The 27,144-nt window shown below is 34.9% G+C and overlaps 3 protein-coding genes across 4 annotated transcripts; 1 reads left to right on the top strand and 2 right to left on the bottom strand.

Annotated features, from left to right (window-relative positions):
* Positions 1-968: 968 nt before the first annotated feature.
* On the bottom strand, positions 969-9,110 carry LOC105171040 (sec23/sec24 transport family protein). The gene is made up of 14 exons (XM_011092036.3): positions 8,647-9,110; positions 7,820-7,879; positions 7,305-7,358; positions 7,058-7,230; positions 6,701-6,887; positions 6,358-6,503; positions 6,130-6,284; positions 5,876-5,957; positions 5,681-5,796; positions 4,717-4,815; positions 3,316-3,439; positions 2,429-2,706; positions 1,647-1,861; positions 969-1,529 (listed from the first exon to the last, which is right to left on the bottom strand). Exons 1-14 carry the CDS (start codon positions 8,972-8,974, stop codon positions 1,294-1,296), a joined length of 2,253 nt encoding a protein of 750 aa, XP_011090338.1. The 5' UTR covers positions 8,975-9,110; the 3' UTR covers positions 969-1,293.
* Positions 9,111-10,233: 1,123 nt separating this feature from the next.
* On the top strand, positions 10,234-17,634 carry LOC105171041 (proline--tRNA ligase, cytoplasmic). 2 transcript variants are annotated; one of them, XM_011092037.3, is made up of 13 exons: positions 10,234-10,411; positions 11,051-11,116; positions 11,267-11,352; positions 11,679-11,771; positions 12,305-12,421; positions 12,838-13,025; positions 13,365-13,431; positions 14,479-14,601; positions 14,709-14,861; positions 15,789-16,073; positions 16,194-16,412; positions 17,089-17,182; positions 17,336-17,634. In XM_011092037.3, exons 2-13 carry the CDS (start codon positions 11,083-11,085, stop codon positions 17,398-17,400), a joined length of 1,524 nt encoding a protein of 507 aa, XP_011090339.1. In that variant the 5' UTR covers positions 10,234-10,411; positions 11,051-11,082; the 3' UTR covers positions 17,401-17,634. The 2 variants fall into 2 exon arrangements, with proteins under 2 accessions (XP_011090339.1, XP_020552575.1); XM_020696916.2 differs by lacking the exon at positions 11,051-11,116.
* A 3,947-nt stretch (positions 17,635-21,581) lies between these two features.
* LOC105171042 (glucan endo-1,3-beta-glucosidase 14) lies at positions 21,582-25,604 on the bottom strand. The gene is made up of 4 exons (XM_011092039.3): positions 25,409-25,604; positions 23,717-24,747; positions 23,443-23,619; positions 21,582-21,843 (listed from the first exon to the last, which is right to left on the bottom strand). The coding sequence occupies exons 1-3, from the start codon at positions 25,455-25,457 to the stop codon at positions 23,563-23,565; spliced, it is 1,137 nt and encodes a 378-aa protein (XP_011090341.1). The 5' UTR covers positions 25,458-25,604; the 3' UTR covers positions 21,582-21,843; positions 23,443-23,562.
* Positions 25,605-27,144: the final 1,540 nt, after the last annotated feature.

The following is a 27,144-nucleotide window of genomic DNA, read 5'->3' on the forward strand; positions in this document are numbered from 1 at the left end:
AATAGTCCATCAATATTTTGTCAACTGTATTGGGCCCAATTTTAGGCCACTTCTTTAATTAAACATAATACTAAATCATCACCTCATGTTAGTTAATAAGATTTAAGATTTAAATATAACTTTGTGGAGTCGGTAATCGAATGTATATTGGAATAACGTTATGTGTGTAAAAAAGTATCTATAAAAATACCAAATATTTATGTAATATATAGACAAAAACCTATAATAACAACAATTCTTTCATAGCCACTTAATGTCGTGAAATTTTATTTTTATGATACATATTCAATATTCTGTTGTGTTGTTTTATGTCGTGAAATTTTATTTTCATGATACATATTCAATATTCTGTTGTGTTGTTTTATGTCGTGAAATCTTATTTTCAACAACAATTTTATGTCGTGAAATTTTATTTTCATGATACATATATCATACATTGTGAACTATGGCATAAGAAAATTAAACTTTATTGTTTTCATATTTCCATGACACTATTTAGAGAAGCAAAAGCAGGGCTAGTGCACATTACCATTGCCGCCCAGATTGATTCAATTTTGAATTTCATCTTCATGCTTTCATTTTTTTTTTTTTAATGAAAGTGATGAATAATTATTTTTTGAATTGATCTGTTACAATCAACTATACTAAATATATATATCTAACAACTACCAATAATTAGAACAATCATATATTAATTATCAATATTTCATAACTAATTCTAATCGACTACAACTATTAAATAGGATAACATCCCACATGTTAGGGTTCGAATTCATGACTTTATAGTCATGAGACCTCAACTTCGTCAATTGAGCAACATAGTAAAACCGAAAAAAGCTCTTAACATGCCAATAATGTTGTATCTAAAGCCGAAATGACAAACCTTGCCAGAAAGGGCAGCAAAAGGTACTAGAGCTCATCAATGATGCAGAGTTCGGATACAAAGTAATGAAAAGTAGAAAATGAAATGTAAAAATTTCAATTTTTTGCTTTTTTCCTGGCGGAGTCTAAAACTATATCTTTGTAAGGTCTAAAGGTTACATCAGGGGCAGGGAAGCATAGCCCACACTTATACACATCTTGAAAGTATGAATGTCCAAATCAAACTCTTACAGCATCCCCAACAAAAAACATGCCCTCCAAATAAAGAATTAACATTACACGATACCAAGAACAATAGTTCGCGTCTAATTCTTGGGAGCTACAAACAACCTATGTATCCACAATTAGCAGAATCTTGATCCAATTAAAGAAAGAGCTCTCGCTGAATACTGAAGTAATCCCTCTATACCATTATTTACGTAGATCCCCATTTGATTTAGTCAGGTATTCCACCACATCGTGATTGACCTCATCAAGGAAGGAGACAAAACCCATGACGCTGGTGAAGCCACTTCCCCCAACATCCTGTTCTTCTATAAGGTAGTTTTCAAATGGTGTTGCATCGTCCCGCCCTGCTCTGATTAAAATGAGTTTAGGAGTAATAATTCTCTCTTGCTTCAGTTTGTTAATGGTGGTTCTCAGAAGGCCTGTGTTAGAAAGACACGAGTAAATTCATTTCTCAGTGGGGACAAAAAGGTCCCTGTTTTTCCAGTACTCTAAAGCACAGATATGGCTGGAATGAAGAAAACTGACAAACAACTTACAGTCTTGGGGTGGAGGAAAAGGAAGTGCAGCATCAGCTGTAGATGAATAAAACACGATGAGGGTTGTAAAAGCATCTAGGAAGAATATTGGGCTACCGCTTGTTATTAATGCAGCACGACTCAAGGAATGGCGAGGGAATGCTTGTTTATCTGGAGTGTCATATGATGCCAACAATGGATATACAGCACGGGTAAGTGAAGATGGTTCCAGAGCACTGCATCAAAAAGTTATGATTGTTAAGTTCTAAAATGCTTGATGATGCTATATAACATAATCGGCGACTAAAGATGGTCGTCCAGTGAGGAATTTCATGACTAGTTGTCTATATCAAACTTAGGAGACATTTTCATCTTTGTTGGACAACTAGAATGAATGTGATGTTCAAAATAAAACCTTCAGAAAGAAATTAAAACAGGCTTAATCAACTATAACCCACATTGTTAATAGTTATCCAATGAACATGAATGAAACCTAACAAATGCACATATCAGAACCTACAAGAGAAGTATTGATTGGAACTGTTAGCTTCTGCACACATTCTTACCAATTTTCCTCTCAGCAAATGGAATGCACTAATCAAACATAATCATTACGAAGCTCCCAGTTTTTATAGTAGAAATGCGGCAAAGAAAATTATGAACTGTTAAATCTAGAAACCCAAGCAGGAACATAAAAATCTTTTCCTATTCCTTTCCAACTGCGTGGTACTTTCCCCATAAGATCATATTCTACACTATATGTACAGAAGTTCAAGTCCCACAAGTAAATAAATATCATATACCTGAATAGACACTGAAGATATATTCGGTAGTCTGGATGAACCCCTTCTTCGTGAAATCGAAGAAGAGGATTCCGCAGCAAAGCAAAGACTAAGCGGGGCAGAGGTTGCAGCTGAGGGCATTGGGTGAAGGAAACATCAACAGGAGAAGTGTTTAGGCTTCCTCTTGTGTGTTCAGCAATCTTGAAAGCATCATTGTACTGAGCTGTAAGATTTACAAGCCACTCATGTAGTAAAATTCTACCCTCTCGAACTCCATGCTCCAGAGAGGACAAAATCACCTGAGAAGAATAATGGTAAGTGAAGAAAATAACTAAATTAGTAAATCTGTCAGCAGCTATCAGAATATTCCTCACTATACAAACATCTCCAGTCTCGCAGAATCAAATGGGAATACATGGTTATGTCTCAAAAGAACGCAGAAGTTGGAACTTGGGTTAAGACCGGAAGGGGAAGATTGAAGTAAAGGGCCTTAATTGATTGTAAGGGAAATGGTACTTAAGAAATAAAGCTTAGACAGATTAAATTCCAGTAACAAACTTGTCAAAAAGAATTGCCCTAAAATAAAGGTATCTTTCATTCACATTTCCAGTTACACTCCATTAGGTTTTATCTTGTCGAGGTTACGTTACATTGGGGAATGTATCCTGATGTGATCCAGTAGACATACAAAGAGAATACATTGGCTGGCACGTAATGATGTACTATCATAGACAAAAGATGCATACAGATGAACATTTTATGCAGTAGGTACACTAGTCTGCTTAGGACTCTCATGGAACTTGCTTAACCTGCAGAGAAAGATGACTGCTCTCACCTATTCTGCCACTCCCCTATCTTGAAGAATGCTCAATAAGCTACAGTTAATCACTACAGATAATAGAGTTTACCTCGTGAACAAGTATGGAAAGAACAACTTCAGGATCAACACTATCATAAATCTCGTTAATATTGCGAGCAGTTCCAAATTGCACCGTTCTAATCCTCAGTCTCCTTTTCAGGGAATATTTAGTTCTGCACAAATGTAGGACAACAAAAGGTAAAAGCACTGGAAAGGAGCAACAAAAATTTGATGCAAAAGTAATATGCTGCATCACAATCCTGAATTGGTCTATTTATGAGAGAATAAGGAGTACTCAGCATCAACAAGAATTCCTATTTGTTGAGTTCCAATCCTTCAACAGAAGAAACCTGGACTTAGCAGCCAAATGATGGCTGACACAAAGACGACATGATCAATAATATGCACAAATAATTAGATAGACTTCTCCTAACATAGTCCGAACGGAAGTTCTGCATTTCCCCTTTCCCTACTAGAATTACAAGTTTCCACAGATAAAAAAGATTAAAATTCCAGAGGATTCTTAAGGCTTAAGGTTTCCTAATGAACAACGTGATTGCCATAGGTTTCACCTTGATTAAATACGTAGGAAATGATCTACTTCAAATGAGACCCAAAAGATAAAACTAAAAACTCATATAAGAGTTCAAAGAACTCAAGGATATTTTTTCATTGCTATTATCAACAATATATCTCTCTCAACTGCTCAATGAAAACTTCTCAAGTCAAATTGAAAAGATCAATTTAGCTTGTGTTCCAAGAACTGAAAATCCAGGATTCTTATGGCATTTATTATTAACACAAAGAATTTTTTATTTAAGAGCACATGAATACCACATGTATTACAACGTCAGAATCAATCTCAATTGGAAACTCTAACACATCAGTATTCACATTTTGAACATTCTTACTGATTCCCAAACAGATGAATAATACTTTAGTTCATGGAAAAATAGGGACAAAGGGCCTTTGGAACATCTAAATTAACTATGTTGTTTAAATATCAGTACTGTTAATTAGAGTTTTAACGGTCTGAATTCAGTCATTTTATTTATTAATGTCAATTTATTGTGTTTTTAAGGTTAAAGATACTACAGCATAATTAAAGGAAATAGTTCTCTTTATGAAATTGGAAGATGACAAATACAAGACTGAATTTATTTATACATGGTGCGAAAACAAGAATAGGTGGCCTCATTTAAGAATTATGTGTATTCACATAGGCTGTTAGAAAATCTCAGAGCTCCTTCTTGGTTTAGCGCTTTAATCCTGCAGCATCTTTTCAAGCATGATGACAGTGATTCACTGAAATCAATGTTGGATATTCCTAAATTACCATATATATACACACTTCCTCATGAATTCAGTAACCTAGGTTGGAAACCAAATGCACACAGCTGAATATATTCGCCAGAAATGCACAAGGTGTTGCTGCACAAAAAGAGCATACCTTTTTGAGGAGCTTGAACCTGACAGTGAGGGTTCATCAGGTGGCACGACCACTGAGTATTGAAATGCAATCTGTAACGTCGGAAGTTCTTTGCTGTGCCTGCAGAAAAATTATCCATTATCTTATTCTACAAGACATTTTTGCAGAGAACACAAAGATCAATAAAACGATTAAGTGGCATGCAGGATGAAGTTAGGAAACCACTGAACAATCGTCATCCAAGCATGGAAAATCTTTTCCGCTACAAAGCTCATATAATTGGCAAATGGCTATGTCTATCTATACAGCCCCCAACACATATGCAGGATGGCATGTCAATACATAACTTCAACTGGTTTTTTTCATTTATTTATCACCACTTCAACTGTTAAAATAATGGATCTTGCGACAAGCTAACTTGGCTTCAGCATATATAAACAGCACACTGAACAAGCTTTTTCGGAAGGCCAAAATGGCTCTTATGTACAAGCTATACCAGCTTCTCCAGATGTGGAAAGGGCACTGTAGTTTATCTCAACTGCAACTATCAAATTTTATTTCATCAGGTTCCTTAATTGCTATAATCATTTTCACATTGAACAGAATTATATGTGGAAAAGGGCAAAAGAAATAGTTAACAAAAATAACCCAGAAATATCACCTAAGAAATTGTGTACATAAGACTCAAATTTCAATTTTTCACTGCTTATTTTACCTTAATTCTGCAACCTGTTAACACCTCACCTGAAAGCACAAAATTTAAACGAAAACCATATGCAAAGAAAACAATATAGATGTGTCACATGTGTGGAAGCAGGGAAGGATATCAAGTGAATAACTCATAATAAATAATCAATTTTCTGTATTAATGCTGCACAAGACTTCCAAGTGAGAGAGACTAAGCTGATTGCATGTTACAGAACAACCAGGATCGCAAAGGCTGAGGAAAGATCAAAATGAAACCACACAAGCAAAGTATTGTTACCTGGAAAATCCAACATCATTTGCAAAGTCAAAGTCATAGGCATATGTGGCAAAAGAGTCGCAGCAAATAACATGCTGAACATTTTCATACTCTGGGTCGGGGAAGAAATGCCCATACTGTCGCACCAAACAGTGACCATTATTGCAAACCATAATAACAGCAAAAAGATTTCAAATTGAAAGGGACGGGTCTTACTGAATGGCCAAGCTTAAATTCAGATGATGTCCTCACACGTAGGACACAATTAAAAGCGTAGGGTCGACTCAACATACGGTACCTGCAACGAGATAATTTAGATAGTCTAGACGGGCAAACAATTATGTGGCAATTAACATAATCACATCTTATATATGATTTGCTTTATCTATACCAGCTGAAATTTTGACCATCTACTCCAGAAAAAAACTAAATATAACATCATTCCCAGATTTGACAATCATTCTACTCACATGTCCTGTGGAAGTGTGGAATCATCGGTACTAGAATATAGAAACAAAGAGCCCCCGCTCTCGATGCTAAGAAACTTCAATGACGCTAAATCAGTGTACTCATTGGTAACAGCAAATAGATCCACACAAATACCGGCTTGAACAGCAACAGCAGCCTGTCAAATATATGTCATTACCTATTCTTTACAAACCTCTTAAGTTAAAATTCTGTGTTGGTTTAAGCTATACCAAATCTTTATAAAATGGAGTTTGTTCAGGCAGTAAAGCACGATCTGCGTCCTCTCCTTTACTAGCATATTGCTCACCATAACGTCTGGTGTCTAGTTGGCCAAGACCATAATCTGGAGGACCAGATAAGAAGGCAAACACTCTGGCTGCACTTCAGTTCAAAGGAAGAAGCAAAAGAAAAAAGAATTAGCAAGTCTTTGACCAGGTCATGACATTTAGAATCGACTTAAAAATGTGTTACAGAGATGCTGTCTCCTCAGGAAAAGCATGAAATAAATATTTCAGCAAATTGGGAACATTACATATCAAGGTCTATAAGAGTTATAGATAAAAATTATTGTACCCAGCGCATATGTATTCCCATATTCTGATCCAAGATATCTGAGGAGAGCCTCCATTGCCACTCCAAAGCCTCTCCCACCAAGTAAAACACCATCCACCCCTTGGCCTGCAGCTGTAGTTCGTTCCCATGAAGTTGTTGGTTTTAGAGTTTCAAGCGCAGATGCAATACGCTCCTTACACGTATCAACCTACAACATTATAACTGAAATATTCAGTGCTGGCTAGTCAAACTTGCAAGCTTCAGCTCCATTAAGAGCATTCCATTAAGAGAGAGAGAGAGAGAGAAGGAAAACTGGACAATCAGTAGAATGGAAAAAAAAGAACAGAACCACTGTGCAAAAGATTGTCGTTAACATACAGGAGCCAAAAATGAAAACAATGGCATGACATCTTCAAGCTCCATTGTCAGGTTGCCAACAGAATCTGGGGGAATAAACACATTCTTGACCACTGGAATCGGCCCCTGGACATCATACAAACCTATTTTGTGGCTGAATGTAGCAAGACCAAAAAGTGATCCCGGCCCAAGAGCTGTAAAATTACAAGATTAAGCCCAGAAACTTCCTTCGATTTAAGAACTTGGACCTAGTCACAAAATAACAAACCTTCCAAGGCAGCCAGAAGAGCACTTTTAGTTAGTTCCAGAAACTCTTCTGATGCTGCAGAAGTAGACAATTTACAGAAACCATAAATTAGGCATCCTTAAAATGTATTTACATAAGCGCATAACTAAAAAGAAACGAAATTTCAGAATTTGGAATTGGTTACAAAGACACTACACTCCCACTGACACACGAGATAGAATATAATATTGCAAGTTATGTTCAAGTGACAACATGTTTTCAGTGAATACTTGTATGACATCAACAGCCACATGGGGAACTTATTGTTTCCCTACCTTCTACATTTTAACAGTGATTGTGAACTCCTGACACCTAATGTATGGTTAAAATGCGACATCAATGTACTTGCTACCAGTAGTCCCTCAACAAACTTTAAACACTTAATCCTCAAACTGAAGTGGAAAAGAATGAATTACTTCACTGACCAAAGAAAAAAAAATAAAGATAAAATAGTCAACAGTTGCAATAATTTACCATAGAGTTAAACAAAATCTTACAAGAGAGATCAACAGCAGCAACGTATACCGGCCTTGCCTGCATTTCTTCAGATTCTTCCACTGCCACCACAAATAGAATCAGAAATCAAAATCAACCATACCACAGTGCCCCATCTAACCATATCTATAATAAAGGAGAGAGGTAAAGCACATGATTTTAGAACTACAATAAATGGTCACGGCAACAAGATGTCAGCAATGATTTGTATGAACACCTCTTCTAAGAATATGGCATAAAATAATTTCCCATTCCCCATCTGTATAGTAACATGCACATGGTAAACTTGTAGTGCATGCTTAATATGTCCCTTAGATGAGGAAATTAAGACGGTCGAGAACTTCCCACTAGAGCAATGCCAAGCTACAGCAACCTATAATCAGATGCCACTAATCTTCCTCTAACATGAATAAGACTGATATGTTTTGCATGTAAACAATAGTAAGCTAGTAGAGTTTGTGATATAATCATAAACAATCTCTGGGATGCCCGTTCAATTTTCAGCCAAGCTAGTTAAGCAATTAAAATGAGTATAGAACTCCACGCGATATACCATAGGTTCAAGTGCCTAAATGCTCCAGCACTTTCGATTTGATCGTTAACTGGAACATCTGAGAGTGAGGTGACTCAATATTGTAAATGTTATGGTGATACATGGGCTGAAAAGGGCCAGTTATGAGAACATAAATGCAAATGTGAATCTTCCAGTACCACTATAGCAGACCTACCACCATTAACGAATCACACACTCCAACTGGATTCATAAGCCTCAGTATCTAAAAGAAATACTGAGAAACAGATTAGTTAACATGAAAAACATGGTAATTACGCGGCAATTCGAGGTCGATGAAAGAGGACATATTCTCCGGGCAGGATTCAGGCAGGGAGTATCGGGCGATGGATCCAGACGATAGTCCATTGGTGGTGCCGCAAAGAGCGCAATCCCAGGACCACTGGTCCTGTTCACAGTAGGTGTTGTAATACGCCCAACAATTCTCGCACCGCGGCAACAACTCGCCGCCCGATCCGTACACCGGCGGGATACCATTCTCGTCCTTCGCCGCGAATGGAGTCAGCGTGAGGCCCCACGGCACGCCGCAGGCTTCCTGCTCCCTCGGGTCGCCCGGGAACCGGGCCATCGTGGGGCGAACCGCCATTGTGGATCCGAAATGGCCGCCTGTGTAAGAATTGAAAATTGGGAGGGGGGTTTACTCGAGGTTTTTTATTACTGCTGGGGTTCAGAACTTTCTCTCCATCCAGGAGAAAGAGAAGAGCTAAATTGGAATGCTTGAACCGGCTCGAATCGAATGAGGGTGCTGCGTAATAAGAGCCAATTGTAAATTGCCACATCAGCATCCCCTTCTTTTTTACCGTTTGCACTGGTGCTTCTTCTACCTTTCACGGTGGGAATTTTGGAATGGCTCTTTATGCAATAAATATATGAGAAAAAATCCATGGAAGGTTGGCGCTGAACTAAATTATTAGGACTGTACATAATCTATACTAATTAAATAAATATTTTTTCACTAATAGTAAATACTTTGTGATATTTTTTTTAATAATAGTCATAATAATACATATAAAGTGATATTGATATTCATCTAATATGAAACAAATACTTACACGTTCCATAGAATTGAAATTCATAATCTCAAACTTGTTCATAAAATTTCAACCATAGCTTTAATCATTAGATTAAGACATTATTAGCATATATGTTGTGATACTGCAATACCAACATTCAAAATACTAAATATTCTTATCAATGTAATTTTTTATTTATTATAAATAATCCACACTATCTTATAATCACTATCTATTCATTTGATTTGCTTTTAATCATATACTGATATGTTTTTTAAATACCTGTAGTATTTACTTATTATATGTGCACAAATATTGCATGTCGCGATGGTTAATTATAAAAATTGGTTACAAAAATATAAGGTGTTCGAACACACAATGTGAATATATAATTTAAAATTTTATTATATTTATTTAATTTAATAAAATATAAGTAAAATAAGATGAATAATTTTTCAAAACTATTGAATTATTTGTTAACTTTTGATGATTATTGTAATTGCAAATACTTTTTTATTTTTTGAAAAATTACAGTAACGATCGTTTAAAAAATATTCTAATGACAATGTATTATATGAATTATTTGTTAATCGTTTGTTAATTTCATAACGTATTTATAATTTTGCAAATAACAAAAACTAATTACACTTATGACAAATTTCATGACAGAATCTTGTAATTTATTATGTAGAAAAAAATTTAAAATACAATAAACACGTTACGAAGAACTTATAATTTTTAATTTATTTTAATTTATGTTGAATGATAAAAAATATAACTATAATTAAATAACATTTAATTTAATACTTTTGGGGAACAAGACATAAGTATGGAATAATAATGAAATGAGTAGCAGCATGATAGCACTTAGGGTGAAAGAAGACGGAAGCTGACCAAGACCTCCATCTCATCTCTGTCCTGCTTTACCTCCCTGCCGGCGGCCATTACTGCGGCGGCAAATACTGTCTACTGAGAGGGAGAGAGAGAGAGAGGAAGTATTACCCCGTTAGGTAAATAGTTCGGTGTTCGCTGTGATTTCACTGAAGTTTCTTTTGCTTGTTGTGGTCTTATCCAATTTTAGTCTATTGCAATTGAATTTTGCTATGACCTGATTCATTTAGAAGTGAAGTAGCTAAACGATTATGAGATAAATTGATGGAGTGGAAGCAATTATGTGTATGTGTGCGTTGAATTTGACCTGACGATCTGTAGATGCATAGGGCTAATGTTCAGAAAGCTGGGTGGGAGTAATTTGTTGAAGGAAAACCAGAGAAATTAAATTCTCTTACGTTCAGGTTCATGGACAGCCATTTCTCTGCTATCGAACTAGCAGCAGCTCCATGTTGATCCTTTTTAACTTCTTTTGGACTACTTTCATGTTTCTGGAACTTGCTGGAAGTTTTTTGCATCTGCATTGTTCTGTATTTAGATGATGGGTGCCGGGATTACTAGCATTTGCTGAAAATTATATGAATTGTATTTGCTGAAGTTCATAACGTATGCTGAAAATCAATTTGAACTTGGGTGCTACATGAATGTGAATAAAGTATTTTTGTTAGCCCAGAGTAGTGGAACGTCAACAATACTAATTACGCACTCTATCATGCATTTATTTACTGCAAACATGTGCTATTAATTTTTATGTATAGGTTCTCCACTTGAGTTTTGGGATAAATACACCATGGCCGGTAAAGATGCTAAAAGTGCTGCTGTTAGTGAGTATCTTTCACTTTCTTACTTCATCAAGAAATTTGTTTGCATTTCTTTTCATTTCTTCTACACAGTCTCCATGTGCATTTTTTATATAGTGGCAGTTCGTCTTTCGACATATCATTGTTCTGAGATGATCTGACTCACGTATGCAGAGGGAAAGAAGAAAGAAGTGAAGAAGGAAACAGGCCTAGGACTCTCTTATAAGAAAGATGAAAACTTTGGAGAATGGTACTCTGAGGTATGAGTATGACCACATTCTAGTTTGATCTAATGTTTTATGTGTGTTTTGTTTCTTTTGAGTTGTATTCATTTGTCTGCAAATTGATTTGGTTTAAGGAAACAAAGGAGAAAATTATTTTTATGGGAGTATTTTAAGATTGTTCCATTAATCATGTTATATACCCATTAGTGTGGCAATTTTCTGTCTCAAGAGGATTCTATTTGTAACATATATCTAACGCGAGTTATTGTGGTAGATATCTTAGATTTAGTCGTTCAGAAATTTAAACCTCTTTTAAAACCATGTGTCCTCATTGTATTTCCCCCTTCTCTTTATTTCTATAGGTCGTTGTCAATGGGGAAATGATTGAGTACTATGACATATCTGGCTGCTACATTCTGCGCCCATGGGCAATGTCTATTTGGGAGATCATGCAAGTAAGTGCTGCATAATTGTCTTATTAGATCCTTACTTGTAGTGGCAGTTGTTCGAATGATTCACTGTTGTAATTTTTTCCCAATCAAATGGCTTTCTTTCCAAAGTTGAAATCTAATAACACTTTCTATTTATCTATTAGAAATGGCACTTAATAATTGTATTCAAGTAAATGCTTTTGCATGCGACCATCTGAAGCCCTCTTCATTTCTTTTCCATTTATGGGGCATCTTGCAGTTAACGTATATCCAAAATAACTTCATCTTACCAAATGTTAAGTTATGTCAGACCTCCTTTGATCCCTTTGCTATTTCTTGAATCATATGAAGTTTCTTGTTAAAATCTCCCTAGATTTTGGATGATGACTTACTTCTCATGTGCACAATTTTATGGTTACTCATTCTTTCAACTTTATATGAAGAATTCTATATTGTAGGATATTCCTTTTCCTTTACTGGGCTAAAGCACCAATGTATTTTTTCCTATCATTGTATTTGGATGTTTCATACTAATATTTTATAATATTACTTTGCAGACCTTCTTTGATGCGGAAATCAAGAAAATGAAAATTAAGAATTGCTACTTCCCCTTATTTGTGTCCTCTGGTGTCCTACAAAAGGAAAAGGACCATATAGAGGGTTTTGCTCCTGAGGTGAGTTTACAAGACTTTTGGGTTTGGAGCATGGGTGTGAACTTTGTCCTTTTAGTGGTGTATGATCTCTGTATTCAGCAATATATGCACTTCAACAACAGAAGTCTCTATTTGTATCAATATTTGTGAGTTTAGCCCTGGATTTCCTTTACACTAAGTGTAATGCTGCCACACATTGTCCTTCCTACATAGTGTTAGCGCAATGTCGTGCATGGTTTCTCAGTTGCTGTTGCAGCCACTCTATTTCATGTTGCTTTCCTTCTTGAATGCTGGAGAGGGAACCATGATTTAGATATTTTGACGGCGAGAATGAATTTTGTTTCCCTTGTTAATGAAAAAAATCTGGAAAATGTGTGTTTTTCTGTTTGGGACTCCACAGGCCTGCCTCTTAATTCTGGTCTTGAATTCTCTTACAGGTTGCATGGGTTACAAAGTCAGGAGAATCTGAATTGGAGATGCCCATTGCAATTAGGCCAACTAGTGAAACTGTCATGTATCCATATTTTTCTAAGTGGATTAGGGGACACCGCGACTTGCCTCTGAGACTTAATCAGTGGTGTAATGTTGTCAGATGGGAATTCAGCAATCCCACTCCATTCATCAGGTCCTTAAATAGGCAATGATGTTTCAGTTTCCTGTTCTCTCTTTCCTTTTTCCCTTGTGGGTTGGGGTTGGTGTGAGCGGAGGGTTCTGATAGCAAATTGGACGAAATGTACAATATTTTTAGCAGGCTGTCTCAGTTTTAATCCCTAGTTCTGCAATACTGACTTTGGGATTGTATATATGTCATCCGCGATGCGGATCATGACATTATGATGTTGATGTTTATTTAACATTTTTCCTAACAACCCTTAATTTTTGTGATGGGAAGAAAGAAATAGAACTTCTGGAATCTGCTTTTTCCTTCTATTCGCTGCTCCTGACAGTTTTATGATTTTTGCAGGAGTCGGGAGTTTCTTTGGCAGGAAGGACATACTGCTTTTGCTACCAAGGAGGAGGCAGATACTGAGGTACTTTAGCTGGCTAATTTTCAGACTGGGTGGTAAATTTCAAAATTAACTAAATGCAAGTTCGAATCACTGGAAGAGTAGTCTAACTTTCCCAAAGTGGGGGTATTTTTCGTGTGAACTATGCACTCTGCTATCTTTTTCTATTGGACATGACGATCAATATTGTGTCATTGACTTTCTTGCTTTGTGACTCCACTCCCTTTTTACATGTTTGTGTGCCACTATTTCTCGATTATATTGTGAACAAAGCATGATTTGCAATTTGCAAGTGAAAGAATCAGAGGTCAGTTTTTCTGCTATCGGAGAAGCTACTATTGGGATTCTTGTCTTGTTTGCTTGAATAAGCTGCCTTGTTACTTTGAGAAGGACTTGGAATATCAAGTACCTGTTTAATCTAAATACTACAATAAGGGTTTCCTATGGTAAAAGCATCATTACCCATGCAATAAGGTGTTTATTTTTCAATCTGTTTGCTGCTTGCTCTCCTGCTTTCAGTTTTTAGTTCGTTATTGTATAATATTAGCTTCAGATATATGTTATATAATATTCCACAGGTTGACTCATCATGAATTTCTTACAACTCTGGAAATTGATGAAGATGTAATGATTCCTAAATAGCAATCTCATATTCAAAATTAGAAGTGAATAACTAGCTAGTTTTGCTTTGAAGTTCTAGCACTTTTCCCCACTAACTTGGAAGTTTCAAATATTGAACAGTGTGATGAAAAATAATATAGTATTTGCTTCAGGTTCAAGATATATTTTTTTTCTTTTTTTCCATCTAACCTGCAAACTTACAGTTGATTGCAAATTGTGGAAGGTTGATGAATGGTTTAAGAGAAATGGCTAATACACTTTAATATAGTATAATTGAACAAGCTGCTGGAATATTTTCCAGAATTCAAAGAGCTTGCTATTCATCACACCGTAATTGTCCTTATCTTTTTTTTCCTTATTATATGCTTACTGATGGTTAATTGACAAATACATCGATTGTTCCCTGTCATAATAGAGCTGTTTTGTATTTCCTGTATTTTTCTTCTTCAGGTGCTTGACATTCTGGAACTTTACAGACGCATTTATGAAGAATTCTTGGCTGTTCCTGTTATTAAGGGCAAGAAAAGTGAGCATGAGAAGTTTGCTGGTGGACTTTATACAACTACCGTTGAGGTTGCAAGAAAATGATACTATTTGATATCAACCAGAGTGGTCACTGCTACTTTATACAGGAAAGTTCTTTACTATATCTTAACATGTGTCTTGTGCCTATGTGACAGGCTTTTGTCCCAAATACCGGACGTGGTGTGCAAGGAGCAACTTCACATTGTCTGGGTCAAAATTTTGCGAAAATGTTTGAGATTAATTTTGAGAATGAGAAAGGAGAAAAGGCTATGGTCTGGCAGAATTCCTGGGCGTACACTACTAGAACGGTAGATGATGCATTATTTCTTTTTCTCTTTGCACCTCTTTCCCTGGCCTTTAGAGAGTGGAATGCCATGTGCCTATATGACTTTAAATATCTTCTCTTTTGTTTTGTTGGATATGATCATCTTTTATGGTTCGAGCAGATAGTATATTCGAACTTATAGTGTGCCCATCTTCTTCCTTCAATTTTCTTGCTGAATTGTACTTTAGCAATTGCCTAACCTCTCCAAAGACTTGTATTGAAGTTCAGTGGAAATGAAACATGCCATGCTTGATTCTCTTCACTGGGTTGTCAATATAATTGGTTTCCTAAAGTCTCTTTAATAGTTAAGAGCTTCCGGAAACCATTGCGAGAGCCATTACCTAAAACAGACAAAGACAATGTAGCAAGATTTTTTAACTAGAAACTTGTGGGACACTTTAACGAATGAGCAGAATTTAATAAATCATTTAGAATTAAATATTTTTAACTTCTTTTATTCAAAATTTTATAGATAATTAAAATACTTAAAATCATATAAAAAATGATAATTTAATAAAAATATTGGATTCATAAAAATTTGCTGATAAAAGAAGATAAAGATATAATATTGGAGGGAGCGAAAAATGCATGAGAGAATTGGAAAAAAATGAAATAGAGAACTAGCAAAAGATAATTATGCAAGATCATAACACCAAATTCACCCATCTCCAATTATAATAGTATATATAAAGGATTTTTTTTGAGTTACTTTTCTGTTTCTACATTCTGTAATGCAATTTGTATCTTCTCCTGACCCTGAATGTGGTTGCATAATGTGCTTTCTTGTTTTGCCCTTTATTTCAAGTACATTTTTCTATGAGGATTTGATTTTGCTTAATTGACATTTAAGAATTTGCTGGTCAAATTGCGCTCTCATGCTCCTATTCTGTTTTTGACAAATTTATGGCAGATAGGCGTGATGATAATGGTTCATGGGGATGATAAAGGCTTGGTGCTTCCTCCTAAAGTAGCATCCATCCAAGTAATTGTTATCCCTGTGCCCTATAAAGATGCAGATACTAAGGGGATTTTTGATGCATGTGCTGCAACTGTGAAATCCTTGAATGAATCAGGAATTCATGCTGAGGCTGATTTTAGAGATAATTATTCACCAGGATGGAAGTATTCTCATTGGGAAATGAAAGGTGTCCCTCTTAGGATTGAAATAGGTCCCAAAGACTATGCAAATAATCAGGTAACAGAGTCTCATTCTGTTGTCTGTTGCTTGTTTTCCCATTATCCTCCTCTTGGCTAGCAGACAGTTCCCATGATTTGTCTTTCTGACTTTTTCTGAATCAATTTGTCATTCTATCAGGTCCGTGCAGTTCGGCGCGACAATTCAGCAAAACATGATATTCCCATGGCTGATTTGGTTGAAAGAGTGCAAGACTTACTCAATAACATCCAACAAAGTCTCTTTGATGTAGCCAAGCAAAAACGAGATGCCTGTATTAAAGTTGTGCATACATGGGAAGAGTTTGTGGAAGCACTTGGCCAAAAGAAGATGATTCTGGCCCCATGGTGTGATGAGGAGGTATGGCCTGCTCACTTCATCTTGTTTCCACTTTTACTTTTAGTCGAATCCAATCTGCCGGTGTTGTAAACTTGTTTTCTGTGATCTTATGAAACCTTTCAAGTTTGAGCATATTATTTGCAGAGTTATTCTTTGCTTTTACCCAGACACTTGAGAGTTTTTCTCAACTTATTTATAAAATTTTAACAATACCTTTTAGGTTTAAGCATATTAATTACAAAATTATAATAAGTAATATTCTTTAACCTCTATACCCAAATACTTTTAAAAGATTATAATTAGAATAGAATGTAAGATATTATATGCTTTGAGTTCTATAAGGTAAGTTGCTTGTAAAGTATTTTAAATAAGATTAAGCTAACATCCTCTGAGGCCATTTTGTGGGTGAACTTAAGTTCTCCAATCATGAATTTGAAGAATAAGATTCCCCCACTGCCCTATGAATATCCAAAAACATTGACGGAGCAAACAATGTTGGTTCTATATTTGCAGCCAGCAACATTAGTACATATTCACACAGTTTAACGATGGTTGCTTATTTGCCTGTTACTGCATGTGTTCTCTGTGATTGAAAACAGTTAGGTTCCTCAAGTTCACCTATTTATTTGATTCTTTTGGACCCAAAAGAGATTACAACTTGTGCATTATATTTGCTAAACTTTCTTTCATGCTACAGGCGGTGGAAAAGGATGTGAAGGCCCGCACAAAGGGGGACATGGGTGCAGCTAAGTCACTTTGTTCTCCATTTGACCAACCCGAACTCCCTGAAGGTAAACAACAGCGTATTTCTTGAGAAATTGTTGGACACAAATCCATGTGGAGTTCTAAATTTTAGACTTGTTGGCTGATTAAACAATTACACAACCTTATACCAGAGTTCTGAATTAATCTGCAATCATATAATTTACTATTGTCATACACAGGTACCTTGTGCTTCGCGTCAGGAAAACCTGCCAAGAAGTGGACCTACTGGGGCCGGAGTTATTAATCATCAGTTTATTTCTATGCTCCCTCCTCACCACAGTTTTTTGTGATCGCTGACTGATTAGGCAACCCTGGCATGGTGATCTTAAACAACGGTGACTTATAGATACTGATTTTTGTTCCATAGAAAGTTATACCGTGAATGGCCATGATAGAGGATGTTCCTCATACTATTCTTCTTATGTACCACATAAATGCTTCTCATTTTTATAGTCATATAATTGGAATTTCAAATCAATGTGGATTTTCAGCAGTATATTTCGCCTGTTTGCAAATGCTGAAGAAAAGTGATTTTCTGGTTTAAACTGAAAAAGAGTAAATAAAAGCTGTTTTGAGATGAATGCTTAAGCTTTTGATCACTTGTAAACTGTTTTCAGCAGTTTTTTGGCATGCATCTCCACCCTTCGAGCTACATATGTCAATTTATTACTCAATGTTGAAGCTCTAAGTTAGAGCAGACAATAGAGATTCTGTTTACCTGGATCTTCAAAGTCCGTTCCTTGTTGCGTGTTTGTTTGTCTTTTTTGAGTTGTTTTGGTACTTAAAAAGAAACAACTATACTTATTCAACCATATTTCGCAAAGTAAATGGTAACACACGCTCAATGCATGTGTGCACCTACACTACGTGTATGAAATGAGCTGAATTTCCTTAAAGGGTGAATCATAGTTTAATTATACAAACACTTGTTATTTTTTTATAAAATTTCAAGTACACTACTTGACGGGGTGTTAGTGGAATGTATTTAAGAGATGTTTGTGTAAAATTTCGCCATTGAATAAGAGGCGTATTGTAATTACAATCACAACTTTAAAAAATGTATTTGTAATTTTATAAAAAGTAATCATTTACTTTTTTTTTAATTGATAAACATTTAAATTCATCCGAACAAATGAAAGATGTAATGTATTTGTAACCAAATAGAGACATATTTCCTTCATAATGATGGGTAGATATCATGCTCAATTGATTTTTGCATTTAAAAAAAGAAAGAAATAGTTCAAGACAAATCCAACCCACTATTGACCCACTTTTCACATTAACATGCTTGATCCTAATTTATAGTATTAATTTATCATCATTTTAAACCATAATCATTATAATATAAACAATAACAATCTTTTTCCGTAATGCGATCTTAAAAATTTAAATTCCTTAGTTTACTCTTTAAGTTGTTCAAAGCACTTTAAAATTCAAAACATAATTTCACACTCAATATTTTGTTATTAATATGGAACTAATTAGAATATTTATTGGCTATCACACCTAACTATTTACATAGACTTAGGTATAATAAATATTTTGTACCAAACCTTTTGAATATTAAGTAATAAAAGTCAGCCTAAAAAATTACCAAGTTATTGTAGTCCGCAGTCACTTAGATAAATTGGGTAGCGCGCAGGACAAGCTTTACAAAAACATATAATTAATAATTTACAACTCTTCTCATCCATTACTAATTCCAAATTGCGTAAAATATTAGAAAATAAATCAATTTTAAAATATTAGAAGATTAAAAGTTACATCTAAAAATATCAAAAAATAAAAATAAATATTTTTTACATGTCAATATATATTTCAAATAAAAGGATCTTTTTTATAAATAAATTATGTTTATAGGTGATATAGTAAATAAAAATAAAGCGTACTATTTGGCCTTCTGCTTCCAATTCTCTGCCCAATTTTAGGTGAGAACAAAATTTAGCTCAAGGGCTTTATAAACATTAAAGTTTACTTCCTTTTTCATTTATTCTCTCCAACTAAATGCAACATTCTTTCTATACATCATTGTTTACTTCCAATTAGTATTATATGTTTATTTTTTTCTCTAACCAAACAAGCTTTGGCTATGTGATTGAGCATTTCATACTTGCATTTCAACGGCAAACACTATTTAATTTTGAAATTTAACTTGAATATGCATGTGCGTACTTTCTTACAGATACGAGACAAGAATATGGCATATAGGACACGAGGACGAAATCGACGAGAATGTAATGGACGAGGAGCTGCAGACTATCTGCGCCGAGTTTTCTCATGTCCGGATTTGGTTATAAGAACAAGCGGGGAACAAAGACTGAGCAACTTCATGCTGTGGCAGTTGGCCTACTCCGAACTCTTCTTCTCATCCCACAAAAACTTTCCGGACTCTAAATAACAAGATTATGTTGAGGCGTTGGTTTGGTTTCAGAGGAGGAATGTTAATTAATTGTTACATCCTATGATAGAGAATTGTGTGAGGTTAAAATAAGAGAGAAAATAAAGCTTATGACATGCATAATAGATCGACTGTCATGAACATCGATCATGAGTTGTCCTGTAATAAAATCAGTTGTTACTCACACATTATTTTTTGTTCCTTCTTCCATAATGTGGACTCGGAGCAGGATGAGATAAGAGGTACCTTTAGAGAAATCCGTAATATATAGAGCTTGATATCTTCATGCTTATCCTTGCAGACAAGATTGAAAAATTATTACAAACCTCCCGGCCCTTATTTCTTTTCTTATATATTGATTATTATATGATGATTTTTTTTAAATTTTCATATAAAGAAAAAAAAATAGAAAAGAAACGGATTAGAAGCGACATCTCTTGTGACGGATTTTATAAGAAACTCGTCTCGATTATAAATTTGCAACGGGTATTGCAACACATTAGAAGGTCAGATAATAGCTGATATTTATATTTCTTACTTATTCTTACGGGCACATATTTCTTCCTTCCCAACCTTACTAATTCAAGTATTTATAATTTTTAACTATTTCAATAATGCGTGTATTAAATTTATATTTTTTAATAGGATTAATATACTCATTTAATTTAACAATACATCGAGAATAATTATATTTTTATTAAAGCATAGACATACTAAAGTATGTACTTAAGTTAGAGTAGTATTAATTATTTCTATTGCAAAATGATCAAAATTTCTTTGTCTGTGTATAAAAATTAATAAGATAATTTCTTCAGTAGTGTATTATGATTTAAGCATTTTGTATCCACAGTGACAGTAATTGTTTTATCATATGCATACCTCATTTTAACATCATTAAAAGACAGAATTTTAGCCCCAGTTGGAACATAACCAAAATTTAATGTCAGGTAACAGCTGATACTATAAATCCAAAGACAAAATATATATTATTTTAAGATCTCGTTTACTTTCATATATAGAATAAATAAATTATATTCCCCTCTAAAAATAAATAAATAAATTACACATAGAAAAAGTATGTATATATATATTCTATATGTGTGGCCCATTTCTTAATAATCACTTTCAGAATTCAATCTTTATCAAAATCACCATTGGATCAAATTTACAATTTGTAACTTTTGACCCTACCACAATTATTATTTATAGGGATAGTTATTCTCCTCCCCAAATATTTGTTATAATTACATATAGATCTTTGTGGTTTAAAAAATTATATTTAATACTCCTGAGAGTTACTTCTACTGAATTTGTTGATATTAATAAAAAAAATAGATAAAATCCTATATTTGCCCCCAATTGACTTATTCCTCATTTATTAAAGGGACACCTCAATGGTTTGGGGCTCAATATTATTGTGGAGATGTTGGGTTTAAAACGCATTGGGGGCATGTGTGAGTGGTGCGTGCGTGGGTAAAAAAAAACAAAAATTCTAATTTGTTTAAGGCTAAATAGAGCTTTTTATAAATAAATTACCTTTATCCAGGAGATATATCTTCATTATTATAAGGGTGTCTTAGTTGAAAAAAGTTTATTTGACATATAATAAATCAATCAAAGATAAATATCAATTCCCATTCAAGTTTTTTTTGTTACTATCAACAAATTCAGTGAATTTTAACTAACGGACCTATTTTTTAAACGGAAACAAATATCAAGGGTGTTAAATATAATTTTTCAAATTATAAGAGATTTACGTGTAATTACATCAAATCAAAGATTGTAACTATCCCTTATTTATAACTACCAATTATTTCCATGCATGTAATATTTTTAAAAAAAAATTAAATTATCCTTGAGGATGAAGTCAGTTAATTTCGAAATTTAGCCTGAATCTATATTCGTACTATTATTACAAGATTGTAAATTCAAACACCATAATCATATTTTCTAAAAGGAAATATCTGATAATCAATTATGAGACGGGCAGACCAAACACAACCTAAACACTTCAAACAAAACAAAGATGGAGAAGACAGAAATTGATGTTAGTTAAAAATCGTAGTATCATGAAGGTCAAATGTAGCATTAAACATCATCTCTATCCAACTGAGAGTCACCAGTAGAAAGACTCCTCCTTATTTTCTGTTTGTCTCAACAAATAACCTATTTTTAATCAAATTGCATCTGAATAATCTATGTCTACAACAGTCCTACTACTACTACAGGAGGGTTACAAGGTAGAGTAGAACCTCTCTCCGGCAGAGATGAATAGATCGGCAGCTTTACCTGCACACAGCAAAACATCGGTCTCGTTAAGAACAGAAGACCATTTCGAAATCGATGTGAGCTAATAGTGATGAGGATAAAACAAGGAAACTGATTGAGAGACAAGTCAAGACATCTAGCCCTAATAATTACTTTGGACAACTTAGGATTAAGATATGCGCGCCCATTTTTTGAGTGAATATATTTGTTCTACTTGTTCGATTTCGTACTCAAACTGACTTAAGCATCAATGTGTCTTAGATGGGCACCTTCCAGTAAGCGTAACTGTGCTTGTTTTCCTAGATTTTTGGTACCTGGGATTCCACTAGCTAGTCTTGGGAGGTCGACACGACCTTGAGCTTGATCAAATAGCAATGATGCTAAAATGTTTAATCTAATGCTGCAAGACAGCAGAAAGCATTTTCTTGCACACGTAGTCCTGTTTCAATGACTAGGCCTACTAAACAAGGCTTAGTGCATCTTTAACCGTCATGTTTCCAATATCAAACACGGCATGATGTTTTCTTGAGATCAAACAGTTAATCATGGGTTAAACTAAGTCCAAATCGAGCATCATGACAGTAATGTCTGTCGGTTCGCTGTTATTGGACCACATCTTAAAATAAGATGTGGTCGCCTGTCAAGTTTGGTTGAAATTAGGTAGGGGGCTAGGCAGCCACACACAAAGTAGTGAATTCATCAAAAGGTACTTGTCTATATGTCTACCTTATCCTATTTAATCCATGATGTAAGATCAGTGAAAAGGATAACAACATGGGCTGGATGATGTTGATTGCCACGAGACAGGTTTGTGGGTTCAGGCATCATACTGATGTTACAGCTCCAGAATAGGCAACATAAACTTTTCCCAAAAGGACTAGATAAGAATTTTCAAGAATCCCAGAAATAATGTCGCAATCAGACAAAATTTACCTCAAATGCAGATATAAGTTTCCATTGCATGCAAGAAGGCAACAAAATTGCAAAAACTACGACTGAGATTGAAGAGGATGCCAGAAAAGATATTGGGGACCAATCACAGTGACGCAGTACATGCATTTGACAAGGAAGGAAAACGAAATAAAGATGGAAAAATGTCGTTACGAGAATCACAAGAACAGACAAAATGGGAACGAGCTTTCAAATTTGGTGGTTCATTAAACAAATCAGAAATGCTAAAACTTGGACAGTGATGGAGGCTCTTTTTATGTGATAGAAGCCGAAATGGGCAAAAATCTTGAAGAATATATGAATTTTTATCAAAATGAGATTCATTAGGATTATTGCAAGTGGAAATTGGAGGGATAGAGACTTTATCATTCTTTAATAAACTACAATAGAAGGAATCCAGAATAAGCTGATTAAGCTGTTGAGCTTCTTGATCATCTACCGTCAATCGACAAAACTCCCTCTTTAGTGAATCAGCATACTATGCTAAACACCACAAAGCCCCTTTCCATTGTACGTTTGAGTTATGAAAAGGCATTTTTAACATATATGGCTATAGGGGATTCCAAGGCACTAATGCAAGTAAAATCACTGTATCAGGAAGCATCTTTGTATGTGAAAACTCATGTAATATATAACTCAAAGGAAAAGTGAAAGATGTAAACTCCTTACCTTTAAATTTCCCACCGCAAAGAACTGGTCTAAGCTTTGAGGAACGTCAGGGACTCTGTTTTCTATATAGTTTCTTTTCACTAATTTGTTTGTCAGACCAATGAGTTAACTTTCAGCGCGCTATAAAGTACATATGAAGAAAGCTATCGGAAGGAGGAAACTGAAGAAAAATATGACCTGAAAAGTAAGCAAGAGAGTGAGAAAATTATGAGTCCAACATTATGTGAAGCAGCTGAAAAAGCAAACAACTTGATAAATTTAGACATCCTCTTACGTTCTTCTCCGAAGCTGAATAGTCCATTCTCGGAAGATAACCTTGCAACCCAATATTGTACACAGGAGTTCCATCAGGATAATATAATCCATAGTTCCTCTCAGATGTTGGACCAGGCTTTAAATCCTCATTAAAGAGCGCGAAAACGAATATATCTATCGGTATCGATGGTTTTGCAGGGGTCCCTTGGTTCTGCTCTATCCTGCTCAGCAAATTACCATTATATAACCTAGCATTCTCTGGTGTAGCCCCTACCTCGTTTGGATCCCCTTTCGATGGCCAACCTGTCTCGGAGACTTTAACTTGTATATTTGTATGGCCCATTGCTTTAATGGCTGAATAAACGGAATCAATTTGTGCATATAACATGTTATCATAATGCAAGTTTGTGATTGGGTCGACCGTCCCCGGATTAGGCTGGAAAAGCACATAGCTCAGCGAAATCTGATCCGGATTATCCTTGTAAGCGAAAAAAGGATACGCATTTATAAGGAACGGCGAGTTCGTCTGTGCATGGAAATTGAGAATGCTCTGGAGATACACAGCAAGATCTTGCCGGAATGCTCCGGCAGAAGGTGGAAACGAATTGCCTAAGATTCCAGTTGAATGAGCTGTTGTGACATAAATCTCCTTGTTCAGTCCAAGGTTCGAAAGAGCCCCGTAAACAGTCTGCATTGCTGGTAGGAGAAACGACATTAACTGAGTGTCGTTTCCCGTTAGGACCTCATTTCCAACAGTGATGCACTTGATCTTGGTCTGAGAAATGTAAGGTTGGACGTGCTGCTGAATCCAAGCTTGAGCTTGATTTGGATCAGTCATCTTCTGCAGGTACTCGTTTCCTAGTCCGACGACGAATTCTACGTCGGAATTGGCGAATGCCGTTAAGACATTTGGATCGGCATCATAAAGCTTCACTCTGCTTATATTGAGAGATCCGAGGAGATAGGCGACACGTGACGGTGACGGAAGATTGTTGGCAATCTGGCCATAATTAATTCCCACTCCGAGGCTGCTGATACTAACAAATGAATCTGAACACAGGTAAGAGAGTCAAAGAACTGTCAAGAAAACAGAGGGAAACGAATTGAAGCTGAAGAATTTACAGGTTCGTTTGGCTCAGTTCAGGAAACAGGAATTGCCAATCACCTCATCAACACAATCAAGAACTCAGAAGCTATCAAGTGATATTAAATCAAATGCACAAACGGAACAGAAATCTTCCATAATTCAAATACTGAATAGAACATCATGAATATTATCAATCAATCAATCACTTGAATAAATAAATTTCCGTTCTCTTCTATATCAAAGAACTCACTTTCACTGCGACTGATTTACAACAAAATCACTTAAAAGAACCACAGATTAAAGAAACAAAGACCATAAAATTCTGAATCTTGAAACTGAGCACACCCCACCATCCCCCTCATTCACTGCACCAAAATCAAGAAAAGAGCAAAACAAAGAAATCCCAATATAGCACATCTGACTAACTTCACAGAAAAGAAAAAATCACAAGAAAATCCAAGATCTTGAAGGTGAAATGTCATCAGCAGGAAATAAAAGAAGGGCCCTTCACATGCATAACATAAAAACTGAATCTTTCATCAACAAAGACAATAGAAAAACAGCCTTCCCTTAAATGGAAGAAGAAGAAGAAGAAGAAAAATAACAAGCAGAAGAAGAAGAAACCTGCAAAGATGAGGAGGGGGAGGAGAAGCAGCCGAAGAAGGGTGGCCATTGCAACTTGCCAACTCTCTTAAATCTCAGCCACGACGGTGCTTTATTCTTGAATGTCTCTATATATATGCATACGCGTACCCTTTTTCTTGATATTTTTATATAATTTTCACACAGTATATTCAGGTGCAATAATAAAATGAGTTGGCTACAATCTTCTCTCTCTCTTCATGTATTTATAATAGTGGTAATAAAATACAGCTGCCATTCCTGGCAAGATTTTTCATACATGTTTTCCACTTGTTTATTTCCACGTAATGACTGACTCCCTTTGTTTCTGTAGTTTGATTCCCTTTTCTTTTCACCTTTTGGGGGTCTTTTAATCTCAATGAATGCACACAAACAGAGAAATGAGCCATCTCCAGCTCAGAACTCAGTAGTAGTAAATTACCGACATACTGTTGATTCCCGGAAATGCCCTCATATTTTGCCACAATGACATCAAGAACCCACTAGACTTTCTTGGTGAAGAATGCAGGAAGGTTGAACTTTCATTGACCATTTGTGGCAATTAGAGGTATTTGAGTGGTAGACAAGATTCATTTCTAATTTCATCAAAGGTCCACCCACCCATCATCATATATAATCTTATATGTGAGTTTGATCCATAAATGGGTTATTGGGTGGGTTTTCGAATCCTTTTATCAACTCTTTAAAGAGTAAAATCTATTTTAGTACTAAATTTCATCATTGATATTATTTTAATATTTGAATAATCGTAAATGACTCAATCAATATTCAATCAGTTGGATTTAGAGTCATTATGAATCTTCAAAATGGGTTTTTTAAGTTTTTTAAATTTGTGGATAAATTACAACAAGCTCTTTTGATATTTATCATAATTATAGTTGCCCTCATTGTTTGAAAAATTAAAAATCCCTCTTGAAATTAATAAATACCCTCTCGTAATAGTCCATTATAGGGGGTAATTATTAGATGACCATTAATTTCAAGGGTATTATAATTTTTCAAATAATAAAGAAGATATTTGTAATTATGATTAAATCTCGGGAGAGCTCTTTGTAATTTATCTTAAATTTATTGAAAACTCATGCTTTTGCCATATTAAAGTAGTCTACTTAAAAAAAAAAAAGACTATTTATCGAAAAATCTAGTATCTGAATTTCTACTAATAGAATGGAAAAACCATTTCCATTTTGTTAATATTTTTTTTTTGAATTCCTCAATGTGATCATTCATGTAGCATAGGAGAATAATTAAAGAAGAAAATTATTTTAAAAAATAATAATTGAAATGTACTTGATGCATTAATGGTGTAGCTCTCAAGATTAAGTTTGAGAAATTAAAGAAAAGTAGAGAAATAAGTATGATGGATGCTTTTCACCTAAGAAACTTAGAAAACATCAACTCATTATTATTTGACTCTTTTACATGATTTCAGTTGATTGGTTGAGTCCAAACAATTCACCAACCTCCATAATGTTAGCCAAAGAAATTAGGGTTCCCTTTTTATTGCAATGCAATAGGGATTGATGAGAGATATTGATAGGGTTTTTGGAGAATGATTCAACAATCCTACTCACTCACTTTTGGGATGAGATTGAGGGCCCATTAATATTTCAAATAAATTTTAATTTTTTTATTTGAAATTATTGTCATTTATATATATATATATATATTATGAAATTTAGATGGCTGGTTCCTAGATTAGTATAAATATTTTGAAT

Source organism: Sesamum indicum, linkage group LG9 (assembly GCF_026168435.1).
Source record: "Sesamum indicum cultivar Baizhima isolate 11 linkage group LG9, ASM2616843v1, whole genome shotgun sequence".
Lineage (NCBI taxonomy): Eukaryota > Viridiplantae > Streptophyta > Magnoliopsida > Lamiales > Pedaliaceae > Sesamum > Sesamum indicum.

Coding starts and splice junctions, on each gene's coding strand:
- LOC105171040 (XM_011092036.3), bottom strand. CDS start 8,974: ATGGCGGTTCGCCCCACGATGGCCCGGTTCCCGGGCGACCCGAGGGAG. Junction 1,862..2,428: donor TATCTTCAGTGTCTATTCAG/GTATATGATATT, acceptor TTTTTGATGCAG/TGCTCTGGAACCATCTTCAC. Junction 1,530..1,646: donor TTTTCCTCCACCCCAAGACT/GTAAGTTGTTTG, acceptor TTTCTAACACAG/GCCTTCTGAGAACCACCATT.
- LOC105171041 (XM_011092037.3), top strand. CDS start 11,083: ATGGCCGGTAAAGATGCTAAAAGTGCTGCTGTTA. Junction 13,026..13,364: donor AATCCCACTCCATTCATCAG/GTCCTTAAATAG, acceptor TGATTTTTGCAG/GAGTCGGGAGTTTCTTTGGC. Junction 14,602..14,708: donor TTTATACAACTACCGTTGAG/GTTGCAAGAAAA, acceptor CCTATGTGACAG/GCTTTTGTCCCAAATACCGG.
- LOC105171042 (XM_011092039.3), bottom strand. CDS start 25,457: ATGGCCACCCTTCTTCGGCTGCTTCTCCTCCCCCTCCTCATCTTTGCA. Junction 24,748..25,408: donor CCCCCTCCTCATCTTTGCAG/GTTTCTTCTTCT, acceptor ACCTGTGTTCAG/ATTCATTTGTTAGTATCAGC. Junction 23,620..23,716: donor ATTCAGCTTCGGAGAAGAAC/GTAAGAGGATGT, acceptor CTTACTTTTCAG/GTCATATTTTTCTTCAGTTT.